We start from the raw sequence: 17,619 nt of genomic DNA on the forward strand, positions 1-17,619 counted from the left end.
GAGGAATTGAGGGAGAAAAAAAGAAAATGGAGAACAGGGTGGTACATAAAGAGAGGAGAACTAGTAAGAAACGAGAATTTTCGTCAAGAAGCAAACGCAAGCAGAGCGAATTAGGAAAGGTATAAATTTAGACAAAAAAGTTAGCCAATGTATAAGAATATGCCTGTTAAATATCCAAGCACTAACCAAGCAGAAATTAATAGAAATAGAAAACAAGATGAACACAAATAAAATTCATATATTTTGTTTGACAGAAACGCACCAAAAAATAGATAAAATACAGCTGAGTAAAGGTCTGTTAAAGTTAGAAAAAAGAAGGGATTTTAAAGACAAAAAGGGTGGAGGGTTAATGTTAATTTTTAAAAACAATAACATCACTGAAGTAGAGGAAATAGAAACCAAACATAGCGATATAATAATGGTACAGTGCAAAATCCACTACTTAGTATTCCTGATAATACTGGTATATTTCGCAGCAGGAAATACAGAAGAAGATAGAAAAAGAGATCAAGAATTGAAAGTGGAATGTGAAAAATTAATACAAACAGCAGGAGAAACAACACCTTTGCTAGTTATGGGGGATTTTAACGGCCACGTGGGATTTCTTGAGCACCAACGAGTAGACAGAAATGGGGAAATGGTGCTAGATTGGATGGGTAACCACAACCTAACACTATTAAATGGAGATGAAAGGTGCTCAGGAGTATACACGTGGAATAGACAAGATCAGCATAGTGCTATTGATTTTGTTCTTGCAAATAATATGCTATATAAACAATTTAAATGTATGGAAATAGATGAAGATAAAACAGTATTAGACATATCAGATCACAACTTAATAACAGTAGAATTGGAAGCAAAAACAAATAGCGAAAATAATTACAATAAAGGGAAGTGGGAAGAAATTACATATTATAGCAGTGACGCAAAAGATATAGACGAATATGTGAAATCTATAGAGAGAAAACTTGTCAGCAAGGATGTAAAAAACATAGATGAGCTAAACATAATAATGGCAGAAATGAAACAAGAAAATTTGGCTAAAACATATAGGAGAAGGGTAACAAATGAAGGGGAAGACCAAAGAACAACCTTGGGTAACCGAGGAAATAAGAAGAAAGATTAAGGAAAGAAAGGAACTTAATAGAAAAAAGAGAAATGAAAAAGATATTAGGATAAAAAGAGAATTAGAAGAAAAATACAATCATAAGAAGAAAGAAGTACAAATACTGGTGAAAGAGAGCATAACGTTATATGAGAAAAAGAAGACCAGGGAGATAAGAGATGATAAAAACAATAAACTATGGGAAAACATAAACAAATTAAGAAATAGCAAAGAAATAAAAAGCGAGGCAATACAATTATATGGAGAGAGAGGAAATAAACTATCAAATGAAGAGGCTAAAGAAGAATTAGTAAAATTTTGGAAAACAGTCTACAACACACATGAAAATAGAATAACTGAGATCTGGAATGAGGAGGAGGAGAGTGAATACCTGGATAATTTGAGAAGAGAAAACGACATTATAACTGTAAATGAATATAGTATACCTGAACATCTAAGGGAGCATTACGATGCTGTACTTAATGTCGAAGGAATAATTAAACCCATGCCCGCCGCTGAAATGAGTAAAGGTAAATTAGAAAAATGCTTAAAACGTCTAAAGAAAGGTAAAGCAGCTGGGCCAGATGGACTAAAGCCAGACTACTACAAAGCAATGATGATGAGTGATATATGCAAGAATACACTAGTGAACTGCTACAAAGAGGAACTAGCCAGCAAAGAAAAACCCAAAAGCTGGAAAGAATCCAGAACAAAAATGTTAAAAAAGAAAAACAAGCCAACAGCAAAGGAATTGAAACCTATAGCTCTCACAAATGTATCATATAAAATATACATGGCTTTTATCAAGGATGAAATAGAAAGGCATTTAAAAAGTAATAATGCCATAGAGGATAGTCAAGCGGGATTTACAGAAGGAGGAAGGATTGAGGATAATATATTCATCTTACAATACATGGTCGAAGAAACTTTCAAAAATAAGAAAAAACTCATAGTGGCCTCTTTAGATTTCAGAAAAGCTTTCGACTCCATAAAAAGGGAAGCACTGATAGAAACATTAAAGCAATACAAAGTACATACTAGTATAATTAACTCTATAGCTGAAGTGTATGTGGGAGACTCGACTACGTTAGACATAGGGGAAAGAGTAGAACAAAAATTGAGCGTAAGTAGTGGAATAAAGCAAGGCTGTACTGCCTCTACAACATTATTCAAATTAATTACTTATCAGATTATAAAACAAGTAGAAAAGGAAGGTAATGGTTTTAAAAATGATATTATAAAGCTAGTAGTATTATTTTTTGCTGATGATGTCCTAGTGCTTGCTGAGAATATAGAGGATGCTGAATTAAACATAAGGAAAGTGATAGATATAGGAAAGCAGTGTGGTTTAGACATAGAGACAAAAGTAGCGTACTTATATATTATATGAAGGAGAAACCAGATAATAAGAGTAGTAAGCAATATTAAATACCTAGGTATCAAGGTAGATGATGGTAGGAATATGTTCAAAACACAGAAAAGTGAAATGATAGTTAAGGCGCAAAAGCTAGCTAATCTTACATACTCGATCATAGAAAAAAGTTGTAATAAGATACTGATAGGGAAAACATACTGGAAAAGTGTAGCACTACCTTCTATATTACATGGAACAAATGTGATTAGCTTAACGGAAACGGAAATAGAAAAGTTGCAGAGAATAGAGAATGGAGTGTATAGAAGGATGTTAGGGGCTGTAAAGAATACAGCAATTGTAGCCTTGAGAGGGGATGTAGGAGCATCTGCTATGAAAACAAGGGTAATGGATGGTAAGCTGAGGTACCTTAATAGCATTTTTAAGGGAGAAAAGGACCTACTTACCAATAGTCAATGATATGGAAGAAAAAGAGAGGAAGTGGTGAATGCATGTGAAGAAGTATGCTGAAGAATGTGGGATGGCGATGAGAGAAGTCAAGAGATGTACGAAAGAGGACATAAAGAAGAGAACAAGAGAATGGGACACAAGCAAATGGAAGAGTGAAATGGAGTGTAAGGAGAGTTTAATTTTATATAAAAACTGGAAAAGTGAAATCAAGGAGGAGGAAGTGTATGACAATACATTTTCGTCAATTTTATTATTCAGAGCAAGGACAAACTCATTGGGCTTGAATATAAGAAACAGACACCAAGATGGAAATATAAACTGTGTATTCTGTGATGTAGAAGAAAATGCTAACCACTTTATATTATGTTGTCCACAGTTTAGTGATATAAGAATAAAAGCAATTGAGCTTCAACAACCATACGAAGATAGTGCACAAACAGTTGGAAAATTCCTTTTTTGTGAAGAGATTATTGAAAATAAGAAAAGTATACTACAACAAATGTGGATGAAAAGAGAAAAACTAGTGAAAATAAGGAACACACAAAACTAAAAGACACAGAGGCGCCGTTGTAAAGGCTATGCCTCACCCCAGAACCTGAACCAGATATACAAGGGAAAATCTTCGTAACATTAAACAATCAACCGTGAATGCACGTAAATTCAACAGAGGGGTTCGGTGAGTTAGTAATTCTGATATTCGCATTTATTTAGACCCTTCGGACTCTACTTCAGGTTTGCCCTCGGTTTCGACCCACGATACAAACGTTACATTATTTACCCAACTAATGAATTACCAACCATGGCCTACAAGTGGGGGAATTCGCCCTGATATCCTTATCGCCAGTCGGTGCCTACTAAGGCAGGACCTATGACACCAGGTCTCCAAGATTCGGATGAACACAATGATCTCTGAGAGAACTTTTTGCCACCAAGTGCCCGGTGGAGTTGCCAGTTAGTATATCTTATTCCTATATTGTCATGATCATATCTGATATGTAGTGTCACTGATTAAATGTAGAACCACAGAAGATTAGTTGTTTATTAGAAAAAAATCATAAACATATCTGCGAAAATGTGATATCAATTTTTACCATTGATGGCAGTAGGCTCCAAGTGTATAAGCAAATGATAATGTGATTTGTAAATTAACTCTCTACTCTTAGAGCATAATATCGAGTTAAGATTCATCATGATTTATTTTGATGAATAAACTTTAACATCTAATTAAATGAAACATAAATAAGATACCAGTTGGTGTAAAAAAAAAAAAAAATCCTAAATGGTTAGGTCTATGTCAATAACCAAGGAAATAAATTTTCCCGCTTATTTAATAAATTGACCTTTTTTAATATGGAGATGATTGTAGCCTAAACATGGTTTTCCATTATCATGAGATTCATAACTACGGCCTTGGTTTACCACAAGCTATAACATTGTTTAGTAAAAATACGTTCAAAACGTATTAATATCATTAGCTAAGCTTCAACCCTAGTTGGAAAAGCAAGATGTTTAAGTTGAACCGAGTGAATAAAAGAAATAAATAAACGCAACCGAGTGAATAAAGGAAATAAATAAACGATATAAGTAGTAATGAAAAATTTAAATAGAATATTTAATAAAAAATAACATTAACATAGATATTTGATATGTAAACTATAAAAGAATTTATGTAAGCCCGTTCAACATGAAAACCTTTATTGCAAGTTTGAACTTTTGAAGTTCTACCGATTCAACTATCAGGTTAGGAAGATCATTCCACGACTTGGTCACAGATGGAACAAAACTTCTACAGTACTGTGTAGTATTGAGCCTCATGATAGACAAGGACTGATTATTAGAATTAACTGCCTGCCTAATATTACGAACAGAATGGAACTGTCCTAGAAAATCTGAATGTAAAGGATGGTCAAAAATATATATATATATATATATATATATATATATATATATATATATATATATATATAGATATATATATATAGATATATATATAGATATATATATATATAGATATATATATATATATATAGATATATATATATATATAGATATATATATATATATAGATATATATATATATAGATATATATATATATAGATATATATATATAGATATATATATATAGATATATATATATATATATATATAGATATATATATATAGATATATATATATATAGATATATATATATATATATATATATATATATAGATATATATATATATAGATATATATATATATATAGATATATATATATATATAGATATATATATATATATAGATATATATATATATAGATATATATATATAGATATATATATATATATAGATATATATATATATATATATATATATATATATATATATATATATATATATATATAGATATATATAGATATAGATATATATAGATATATATAGATATATATAGATATATATATATAGATATATATATATATATATATATATATATATATATATATATATATATATATATATATATATATATATATATATATATATATATATATATATATATATATATATATATATATATATATATATAAAATCCTATGCAACATGCAAAATGAACCAATTAAATGACGATGCCAGAGATCAATATCTAGATCAGGAATACGAAATTTCACATACGGTAAGTTCGTTTCAAACAAATGAAGATGAGAATCTGCAGCTGAAGACCAGAGAGGAGAACAATACTCGAAATAAGGTAAAATGAAAGAATTAAAACAATTCAAATATAGATTCTTAAAAAAGCCAATTTTTTGTGCAATTTAAGACGACCTAGTTTGTTTCTCAAAAGTAAATTTGCGGTCCAGTCACACCTAAAATTTTACGTCATATTAAGTTTAATAAACATTATCAATGACAAGATCCAGATGTTGAGGAGCCACGGTCCTTGACCTACTTACAATCATACTAGGATTCAAATTGATACCCCAAAATTTGCACCATGCCCTAATTTTGGCTAGATCTCTGTTAAGAGATTTGGCAACTGTAGATCTTCATTCAGGATAAGGAATTGATGAAAAGAGAAGCATCACCTGCCTATGCAACAGGCTTGTTTTCTACACTAAACCATGCCATGTGTATATACAGTAGTATGAGAAGTAAGGGGCAAAGAACATTACCCTGAGAAACACCAGAAATCACATTCCTATACTCACTATGGTGCCCATTAAAAACTCTTTGGGATCTATTACTTATAAATAAGATATTAAAATGTGAATATTACATGCATTACTATTAGTTACAGTCAAGTGGAACAACTCAAATTCCGGCATATTTCAAATAAACAAGTAATTTTTTTACCACAGTAAATGGATATACTGTGCTAAGACCAGGTGGGTGGAGAGATAGGTAGTGGAGCAAAGGACTCCGTGTGTAAACGGGTGCGAGCTATTTGAAATCATCGCGCACTATGAACTTTATTAGGAATAATTTTCATTCAATAGGTATTGCGTTGTTCTTAGTCACGTAAAACTGAAACCTCAAAGAAAGAACCCCCAATACAGGACGGTCGACTGTATTTTTTCAACTTGAAAATACAACGAAAACAGTTTTACTTAACTTCAGTATTTAATGAACGATGAAAATATTGAATTCCTCAAGACTAAATATGCTATGATACTTCCAACCTGGACAGCTATGGAAATGCATCTGAGAACATTACACGAAAGTTGTATCCCCTTTCGCAAATACGTTATGTTGAATGGCAATTGACGATAGTCCAGTTCTGGGTCAGGGTCACTTTTACAAAAGATCTTGGGTTACCATTATTAGTTCACAAATTATATGCTTTGTATTTGGAATGCATTCTTATAATTCGTATTACGGATGCGTTAAGTACACTACACATTCGGTTTACATACATTCACTCCCATTACAGTATCAACACAAAATTATCCAAAAGTTGCAGATAAAGGTTAGACACAGCAAATAACAGTAGATATATAGCTTTGAATTGAAAATGTATCAAATATGAAATTCGAATATATATTACGAATGAATTCCCATCTGCGACCAAAAGTTTGAGCAGTTAAAAAATCTGGGAGTGGAAGAAACACCCAGTGCAGAGGCTGGCCAATTGCCTTCAGCATAAATCATGAATATAGAGTACGTTTGGCGAATAACATGCATCACTGTCACAATGCTCCCGCAAGTCTGTGGGACATAGCCTCGTCTAAATGATCTCTCAAGCAAGCTATGAATTTATCAATAACTTTGGTCACATTTTTACTGTCCTTTCTACAGGCCCTTCTCTGGCCACTGTCATTTTACTTTATGGTATATGTGACTAAATGTTCCTCATTCTTTCACATCACAAAATCATAACTAAAAAATCTCCTTCTCTTCATAAAGCATTTATGTACTTCAAATTAAGGAAAATTATACATCAAGCAAGCATAATACTTGTATCCTTTATTCAAGAGTAAAATAAAAATTTGTAAAATAATGGTTCCTTAAAATTAACTAAGTTGACTGACAAGTTTCTTTAGTGTTCTTGTAAAGCTAGTATGGCCTACCAGTTGGGGGACCTGCAATGAGAAAGAAATTATATCAAATTAATTTAAATACACCACATGACAAATCTTAAAAATAATTTGTATTTTGCCTAACTATACAAATGTCAGTCCTTTCATAAGGGTAGATACTGGAAAAAGCTGGTAATGGCCAATGAAGAAATATCAAGGTTCTGGCAACCACCATCCCATCCTACCTTTTCAATCAGCCAGTACATACAGTTCAGTTCTGTTCATTGTGTTTTTCAACCTAAAAATGTACTTGCCATAAAATCAACTGTAAATAAATAATTTGCTAATAAAATTAACTGTGAATAAATAATAATCATGAGACTAAAAGGAAAAAATGTTATGATCTGTTATCTATCTCCCAAAATGAAAGAAAAAAATTTTGCTACATTAATGTTCACTGCGTATTTCAACTTGAAAATGTACTTATTGATACTGTAAATAAATATGAGATAAGGAAAAATGTTACAATCTGTTATTTATACTGTAGCGTACTGAAATGGAAAATTGATATAAAATTGTAAATAAATAAACAGGAGATTAAAAGGAAAAATGTTACGATCTGTTATTTATATACTGAAATGAAAAGAAAAATAATTCGCAAATAAAATTTTTTGAATATTTATCTATACAGATTGGAGGATCTCAATGCGAAAGGGTCTAACCAAAGATCCGCCACAGCCCGATTATGAGTCTTTGAAACAAAACCAGGGACGAAACTGTGTGACGTGGCCCAATCCCTTTGAATGGGCGATGTCGTACGAAAGAACATATAGTTTGTTGACTCTGCTCAGAAGTCAGGGCCCTGGGAAAAACCATCTTCAAGGTCAAGTCCTTATCCGAGACTTGCCGTAATGGTTCATAAGGAGCCTTTCTGTGAACGTAGGGGGGAAAGAATGCTTAAAATTCCGTAGAGAGAGTGACAATTTCTACGAGGAGGAAATGTTAACTCCATTCAGCTATAAGACCAGGCTCAAAGCCGTGCAAAAGCGTTTTACCGCCAACATCAAATAGTTTTTCATCCCCGAGATACAGTAAAATCTCTGCTACTGTTGGAATAGACAAACAGGAGTGATGCCCTGTCCACGACACCTACCATTAAAAACTGACCACTTCGCCTAATGTACTGCAGATGACTCCACGTGCTTTGCGACTGGCTTCGAAAAGCCTCTCCTTACGAGGAGTTGCTGAATAAAAATGAAGACATAGCGATGGAATATCTTTTTGTGTGGCTGCCTGAGTAGACCAGGAAGTGGAGGTAGCTCTCCCTGTGCCTCTGCGTATGTTTGGAAACCATTCTGCATGTTGCTAGAGCAGAACTTTGAGGGTCATTGCTAGGTCTTGCGATGCCCTTACTTTGTTTAATAGCATCTTTATTAGGCAGAAGGGGGAACACAAAGATGTCCATTATGTCCCACATGTGTTGGAAGGTGTCTTGCCAAAACTGCTGTGGGTCTGGTACTGGAAGTATCCGATTGAGGGACGTCGCAAAAATGTCTACTTTCGGTGGACCTCAAACTCTTCGACGTTTAGTTGGCTATCAGTAGATTCAAGGATCATTCGGAACAAACTATCCGAGTCCTGCTCAGATTGTCTGCCAGCCCATTCTTCTTGCCCGGGAGGAAGCGGGCTGTTAAGACTACCAAATTTTTTGGAGGAGTACTCGGTAGGTCTGTGTTGAGACCAAGAGGTCTTCAGTTGCCACTGTACAGACCTAATACAGATGTATTGTTATCTGGAAGTACGCATTATAAAGGGCCAACAAGATCATGAAGTTATGAAATCTGACCATTTGAGCCATCTCCATTTTGACTGGAGTCTGCTGAACAAACTCATTCAGCCTAAAGATCCTTTTTCTACAAGAAATAAGTAACTGTAGAAGCCTAAGGACCCTCCCGGAACTTCTTGGAGAGCGTCTTTCTCTGACTTTTGGCCAAGAGGTCCTGGTCCCTCGCATAGGACTCTTGTCATAGTTGGTATGAGTGTCAGGTGGTAGGGTGCGTCATGCTGCGGAATACTTGTCTTCAGACGAACTACTGAGGAGGATGTATCCCTTTCGAGTGTGAAGACCGACCGAGGTTCAGTCCTTGTGAAGAATCCACCTCTACTACAAAAATGACGGGTCACCTAGATCGCATAAAAACCTTTGATAGGCGAAGGAACTCGCCCACCCACTTCCCGAGTGCTCGGTGAACAGGTGCAAAATGTTGCGGAAGATTTCCTTGCGACACTCGGGGTCTGTGTACACGCTCAAGTAGGATGGACCAGAGTATTTTCATACTAATAGTTTCCCGCAGCAGTCTGGTGGGTAGCGCTATGCACTCCTACAGGAGGCATTGCTCGTAAAAGGCTGTTTAAGCTACAGGAAACGGGTTGTACCAGCAACTCAGCTGAGGAAAATTTTTCCCCTCAGACCATTGGAAAATTGGGAGAGGCTCTGGACTACCTGGGCAACCAACTACCCAATAGGGTGGTCAACAATTTTCAGGGATTGTGACTGTTGTTCCCCCCTTAAGAGTTTGCAAGTTCCAATGAGTTCAACAAGGTACCTAGGCTCTCAAGAGTTTACTCCAAGACCAAGATATTTCATAGCAAGTAATATCTAAAGCTGCTGTCCAAAAAAAAAAAAAGGGGGGGGGGGAAGAACTTATCCTCCAACTGTCTTAAATAAAGTGGTAAGTATGCTTACATATCGGTAAAACGGGGTAGCCAGTATTCCCTGGAGGAAGATGTTCTAAGGTGAATCTCCTTAGTGATCGCTGTCAGGCAAGAAACCTGTCTCATACAACTACTTCCAAAAGGTAAGATTGAGACAAATTCAATCTATTGTTGGACAGGTAATGTATGCTTATCTAAGAGCCAGTAACACAGACTGGGGAGACGGACAAACATACGTGTGTAGCCCGAACTATTAGTTGTGTTTTTTTGGAGAACACTGATCAATGTTCGTAATCGAGACCTGCTCCTTCCTATGAACGACGAAAAAGTTTAAATTTCTTGTTTCCCATCAGCAAAACTGGCATAAGCTTCTATGTTTAATTCCCGGAAACAGAATAGCATATGTGAAGTTTTCGATCTAAGTATTTTTCAAAACTAAGACCTTCGATCGGAAAGTTAGGAAGGAACTGCCTGGGAAGAAAGCAGACCACAAAAAGTGTCTGGTTACAGGAAGGTTGAAGAGTAATGCATAACCTGGTTTCCTGTAAAAAATTAGCCATTATTATTATTATTATTATTACTATCCAAGCTACAACCCTAGTTGGAAAAGCAAGATGCTATAAGCCCAGGGGCTCCAACAGGGAAAAATAGCCCAGTGAGGAAAGGAAATAAGGAAATAAATAAATGAAGAGAACAAATTAACAATAAATCATTCTAAAAACAGTAACAACGTCAAAACAGACATGTCATATATAAACTATTAACAGCATCAAAAACAAATATGTCATGAATAAACTATAAAAAGACTCATGTCCGCCTGGTCAACAAAAAAGCATTTGCTCCAACTTTGAACTTTTGAAGTTCTACTGATTCAACCACCCGATTAGGAAGATCATTCCACAACTTGGTAACAGCTGGAATAAAACTTCTAGAGTACTGCGTAGTATTGAGTCTCGTGATGGAGAAGGCCTGGCTATTAGAATTAACTGCCTGCCTAGTATTACGAACAGGATAGAATTGTCCAGGGAGATCTGAATGTAAAGGATGGTCAGAGTTATGAAAAATCTTATGCAACATGCATAATGAACTAATTGAACGACGGTGCCAGAGATTAATATCTAGATCAGGAATAAGAAATTTAATAGACCGTAATGATTATTAGAACATAGTTTCAACTGTCAGATGGTCTATAGTCCCTTTTGGCAAAAAGATCGCTTGCTCGCATATATGCATGACCGTATTTTGATGCGCAAGCGTAACTTCTTTGCCTCCGGGTAAATGTTTGAAGTCTTGAGGCCGTTTGTGGGAATAATGTATGTACGACGAATCGCAACATGACTGCAACTTTCTCTTCCTTGGAAGAGAAAGTTGCTCAACACCTGGTGGAGATTAACTCTACCTTGAAAGGGAAAATTATCTAAGACCTGGAGGCGAACCTTCAGGCAGTACTCTCTGCTTCCCGTCAACGACCTAGGGTTTTCCCTCCTCAAGTTGAAGGTCAACATCATGTGTTGCCTGTGAAATAAAAATCATGTGTTGCCTGTGAAGTAAAAACAAAGGGTTACCAAACAAGTCACTCCGAGGAGTTCTTGTCAGCCATTGCTCACGCCCACCCGCCGAGGCAAAGTGTTGGGCAAGTTGCAGAGGTAGAGGTCAAAGACCTCTTGCTACCTTACCTTGTATGGGGAACCCATGGGTCCCAGGGAAGGCAGCACTGAAGGAATGTTTTAATAAGATTAAGGCTAGTTACTAATGATAATCATAAAACCGAGCCAAATTAAAAAGTGACGGCTAGTCGCTGGTGCGAGCGGGGAGGTTAACCTACCATGCTAACTAGCGATGGGTAGTTAAAACTTGAGTTTTTGAAATCTTCGGCTAGTTTCAGCTTTGACAAATGTATATAAAGAGAATGGTTTGTGTGTTGTCTAAGGACAAATAGACAATACAGGAATTTCTAATTACAGTATGCCTATAATGAAATTGGAGTGAAACTGAAAGGTTACGGAACATTGATGGTAAAAATAGTAAACGCAACAAATTTCAATTTACATACAAACGTTACCGAGTAACAAAGCAAATAAAATATAAACAGCTCATAAGATCACCTGTATCTTTTCAATATTACACCCAGACTTCACACGGACAGAAAATTGGCTAGTGTTGATATAGATACGATTGATCTTGAATAATAGAAGAAAGCTGTTCAAATCTAGTAACATAATAGAATGAAGCCGCAGAGCACTGAATGCATCATGCTAGGTGGAGTCTACCACTCATTTTTATATCAATGTAATGAACATAATTATTTTTTAATATTACATAAAAAATTATTCCATCTTTGAAACTGGAGGCTGTTTTCTATAAATTAGTCAGTAGGTGGAATAACATAGCTATCTAACCAACTTAATCCATTTTACATGAGAGAATAGGGGATTATCTTTCAGAACAAATAAAAATTAAATTAATTCCCACGGCAAATCTAAATTAAATTATGGGAAAATGGTAATTTCTATCAATTAAGAATTAATCAGTACAGTACTACTACTACTATTAATCAAATCATGAAAATTACAGTTCACTTGTGCTTCATAACAAACCAACACTACACATTAAGTTCTGCCTTACCTCTCATCATTGGACCACTTGGAGGACCCATTGGCCCACCACGACCCATCTGTGGTGGCATTCCACCACCCATCATACCAGGCATACCCCCTCTCCCAGGCATGTTCAGCTGAGGTCCTGCACGAGCAGCAGGCTGCATCATCTGAGAAGATGGACCTCCAACGCCTCTTGCAGGTCCTTGTAAATTAGCCCCCGTGCCTCGTCCAGCAGGCCTGCCCATTCCCGGCCCTGGTCCAGATCCCAAGTTTACACGTGGCCCTTCCTAAAAATATACGAAACACATAACAAAATAGCCAAAATTCCTGTAAGTGTTCAGTATTTACTTAATCCCAGAAAATATTAAGTGCTAAGTAACAGTGATAAGGTTTTAACCCTCTATTACCCATTCCAACAAAATTTCAATAGAAGCTTTAGTAATAAGTTTAATTAACTGATTACGATGTCAATAAATGGAAATAATGACAATAGGCTAACTTTTACTTGTGAAAGCAATGAACAATACTAATATGAAATATATGACGAAGATATTTTGAGTAAAAAGGAATGCAATAAGAAAGACAAATCTTGTGTGCCCACAACTTGCATTACCGGTCAAACATTTTGGTGACATGGGTGGGACTTGTTAGAGTTAGGAGGAGAACTGGGAATGTTTAAAGAACTAAGTAGTAGTTTCAGTGTGATCTGAACATGTATGATAACATAGCATTATGCTAAAACAGACCTTACATAATAATGAATAAGAACTAGAATCACAAGCATTTTGGTTGGTGGTGGGGGAGATGTGAGGATACCTATATCTCCAAGCTAGGGGTGTCGAGTAATTCCTCTGATAGGGAATGTCGTAGATAGTGGTGTGATTACTGTATATATGGTAATATAAAAATGGCTCTTGCACAAGTAAAACTAAAGGCTAGAATCAGACTTTGTGGTTGGCTAAAGAAAAGAGGAGGGCTAATATTAGGGAGGGGAGGAGATTATTTTTTAGCGAAATTTCCTGAGTGAACTGTGTGACATATGACCATGTGCTATACTTTTTTGTAGGATATACAAGTTATACAAGTAATTTTAACCTGCATATGTAACCGGACGTCATCGTCTGTACAACCAGGCATCTTTTGACGTCAAACGTCAATGTAGCAAAGGGGTTAACATTCAGTAGCCAATGCCTTTAATCTACATTTCCAAACCTTAGGTAGGTAGGAAACAAGGATGGCTAAGAATCATTTGAGCAACAATATTGCCAAGGTTATATAAGATTTTAATAGGACCTAACTAAAACCCCACTTCTTATAGAGTTAGACTGTAGGACTTCTTTAAGGGGACCGTCCGCCATTTTTTTTTTCTAATGATCCAAAATACACCTTTACCTATATGATACCTTCATCATATAAAAATTTCAAGTAACTTGATCAAAAACTCTGATTTATTAGCAAAAATCATATTAAAAAAAATTTCAGTACATTTTTCCACACTAATACAACACAAATTGTATTGAATCTAATACCATCAAAACTACTTTATAAACCGAACAATTCTGTCAACCAGAATTTTTATTTTTTCTTTTAACAATTATTTTTTTTTGTCTAGCGCAAAATAATCGTGAAAAATTTAGTAAAACTATATAAGAGAGTGTGTTAGTAAAACTATATAAAAGAGAGAGAGAGAGAGAGAGAGAGAGAGAGAGAGAGAGAGAGAGAGAGAGAGAGAGAGAGAGAGAGAGAGAGAGAGAGAGAGAGAGAGAGAGATATATATCCTGTCAAACTCAGTCATGCAGGCGACGCAGGAAGGGTGACGTCAACATTTAAAGACCGCTCTATCTTCATTGTTTGAAAGAATGATTGACTATTTGTTCTTTTGATGGCCTTAGATAACATTGGCCTTGCTATAAAGTTCCCGAGGACATTGTGAAAACCCAATGTACATACGAACTTTAAGTAAACAAACACATGCATTATAACTTCTATACGCCTTTAAATACTCTGGCTGCTGTTCTCATAGGAGTAGATTTCGTTCAACTACGCTCTACCAATGCCTTCCATTTCTGCCAGATGTACGATATTTCAAAACACAAGTGAAAAATCGCTATAAATATGCAAAAATAAATACAAAGACTATTTTGTCAAACTCAGTCACGCAGACGACAAAGTAAGGATGACGTCATTTAAAGACCGCTATATCTTCGTTATTTGTAAAAAAATAATTGGGGCTGAAACTTCTGGAGAGCATGTACGTTATGTTTACGCATACATAGAAGCAATAAAGCGATTTTCAATTTCTGAAAGTCATGTCAAAACATCATGGCGGACGGTCCCCTTAATTTATTGCAATTTTTATTAGATTGTTTTTAGAATGTTAAATAATTGGATATACAAAAATCAAATTACAAAGCCTCAATCAAGTAGTGATCCATCAATTACTTTGTGGTTAAAACATATCTACTCAAAAAGAAAACATGGACATCAATTGAATATCATTATTATTCCATGGAAAATTGATAATTTTAAATAAAGCTTTGGCTGTTTTTAAAAAAAATTTTATTTTCATTTTTACCCACAAGAACAGGAATCCAGCTTATTTTTACAGAAGCTTCATTTAATTTGGTGAAATAAAAGGTTGTTGCAAGAAGTGAAAAGTTTCTACAAAGGAAGTAAAAGCATGTGTTAGGTGAGAGTGGGGCTGAGACAGGAATACTCTTTCAAGTTGAAGACCAAGAGCTGATTTGCATTAATTTGAGAAGGTATACTCCACTCTAAAAGTGACCATAGCATTAAAAAGTGGGTTAAGCCCCATTTCAAGTTATTCAGACCTTCAAAGCTCATCTCTATAAGGGACCATTTCTTTACATAACATTAATGTTTATCCATCAGCAGTTCCGGAAGTAGCTGTAGGATTGACCTAGTTTAGGGCATGTTTGCTTTTCAATTTCATCATTAAATCATTCAAAGGTTTACATGGATTATTCTTTATTCTCAACTCACTTATGAGAACTCCAACCAGATATAAGCATTTATTTCCCTTTTCTGTGACTGCCTACCTTTCTGATAGGTTTTCATCCCACAAGCTACTTCCACATTTATGGATTTTCTGGCAACTACTCCTTAAACCTTCATGCCACATTCAACATTTTTTTCCCTAGCCTTTGGACATGGGTAATTTCATCCTTTATAATGATCTTACCGGAACCCTAAAACTTCATACGTACCCCAATCTCCCTTTTCATCATTTAACTATATATAATATACAGGTAGTAATATACCCATATCCTTATTCTTTCCCCTAGGTTTGATTACACAGTCAGACCCTAAATGTCTAGATGAATAGTCTTATAATTGTTTTACTTGAACGATCTTTGTTGGGCTCCAAACACAAAATGTGGACAGAATTTCAAATAGACCCCACATAAGGCTAGCCATGACAAATTAAATGACAGTGCTACCTCTATCATAATGAATCTCAGTACAGCCAGCTAATACTTCGTAAATAGCTATATCAATGCCTGGAAGTATTTACTAAAACTCTAACCCCGCTGCTGTTTCCTGCCTGTGTCTAGGTAAGGTCAAAACTTTTTAATGTATTCCTGAACTATACATTAACAGACAACTTAACAGGAACTTTAATTTGCGGAAGAATAAGCATTTCAACACTTTGCAACTGTTAACATAACATAGTATAGACATTTAACCACAGAAGAAAGTGTCTTAAAGTTACAACCATAATCTATACTAAACCTTCTGCTGCCTTTCTTGAGGAGCTGTATTAAATGGAATACAGTATAAAATTCTTGGGTCAGAACTACTGTAGTGATGGCCCTAAAGACCGATATGAAGTTACTGTTTCCTTAACTAGTAACTTTTCAATACAACAGCGCATTACAACAAAACCTGGGATAATAATTGCCTAAACTAATTATACCCTTGAGAAATTGATAACATCAATAAAATGAAGAAAAAAAACCCCTTACATCAGATGGAGGCGGTCCTTCCAGTGTCATAGTGACAATTGTTTCACCACGGAGCAAGAGTAATCCCATGGTCCTCTTCTCTTGTTTCTCCTCTTTATTTTTCTTTCCCCTGATGCATCTGAACTCTTCACAGTCAGCCAATATCACATTCATGTGCTTATCAAAAGCTGGAAAAAGTGCAATGTGTAAGTCCTTGATAATAATTAAAGTCTAGTTAATAATAAATTACAGTAAAAAGTTATATCAACTATAGTAATTTTCTCAGTACTAAAATAAAATACAACAAATACTTTTGCTATAAAAAGTTTTAAAGGAATTCTTGAATAATGTAAAGTTTGCTCTTAAAGATAGAGGTGAAACAGTACTAAACAAGCTCAAGTTAAGTGACCATAAAATGGAGAAGCAAAATTTTATTTAGATCTGAGAAATAAAACAATTGCAAACTTGAAAGTAATTTGTATTTATTCTTACTATTCAAACTTTGAGCTCTTTGCTATGGATACATTTTAGAATTGCTGGAAAACTAGCCATAACTTTTCACTCAAGGTAAAACTAGTCGATGGTTGGGGGTTGGGGGTTGGGGGGTGGGGGTGGGGGTGGGGGGGGTGGGGTCATCCACTAGACTCACTCACCAGGTGTATCACGTCACTTTTTATGGCTGGCAGACCAAGAATGATTAAAGAGCCCAAGGCTTGTATGGTTAGGGAAAAATACAAATTACAGTACTTTCAAATTTGTCATTTGTTCCAACACACGATACAAACCCCTTTGCTCTTTACTACAAAGACAAGCCCTTAGGTAGCCGGATGTCCTAACTCAACTAGTTGGAAGTTTGACCCAGGGTATGAGTAGGCACCCTGGCCCCTCCCAAACTTTTGAATATGTGCGAGAGCTGAC

The 17,619-nt window shown here is 35.2% G+C and overlaps 1 protein-coding gene across 1 annotated transcript in view; it reads right to left on the reverse strand.

Annotated features, from left to right (window-relative positions):
• Window positions 1–7,353: 7,353 nt before the first annotated feature.
• The window catches only part of SmB (small ribonucleoprotein particle protein SmB), a 30,999-nt gene continuing 20,733 nt past the window's right edge, over window positions 7,354–17,619 (reverse strand). Inside the window, exons 3-5 of the mRNA XM_068378760.1 lie at window positions 16,723–16,889; window positions 12,762–13,023; window positions 7,354–7,484 (exon numbers count right to left, since the gene is read on the reverse strand). Of these exons, the coding sequence (XP_068234861.1) occupies window positions 7,459–7,484; window positions 12,762–13,023; window positions 16,723–16,889 (455 nt within the window). The 3' untranslated portion in view covers window positions 7,354–7,458. The remainder of the gene's footprint in view (window positions 7,485–12,761; window positions 13,024–16,722; window positions 16,890–17,619) is intronic.

This window comes from Palaemon carinicauda, chromosome 8 (genome assembly GCF_036898095.1).
Source record: "Palaemon carinicauda isolate YSFRI2023 chromosome 8, ASM3689809v2, whole genome shotgun sequence".
Lineage (NCBI taxonomy): Eukaryota > Metazoa > Arthropoda > Malacostraca > Decapoda > Palaemonidae > Palaemon > Palaemon carinicauda.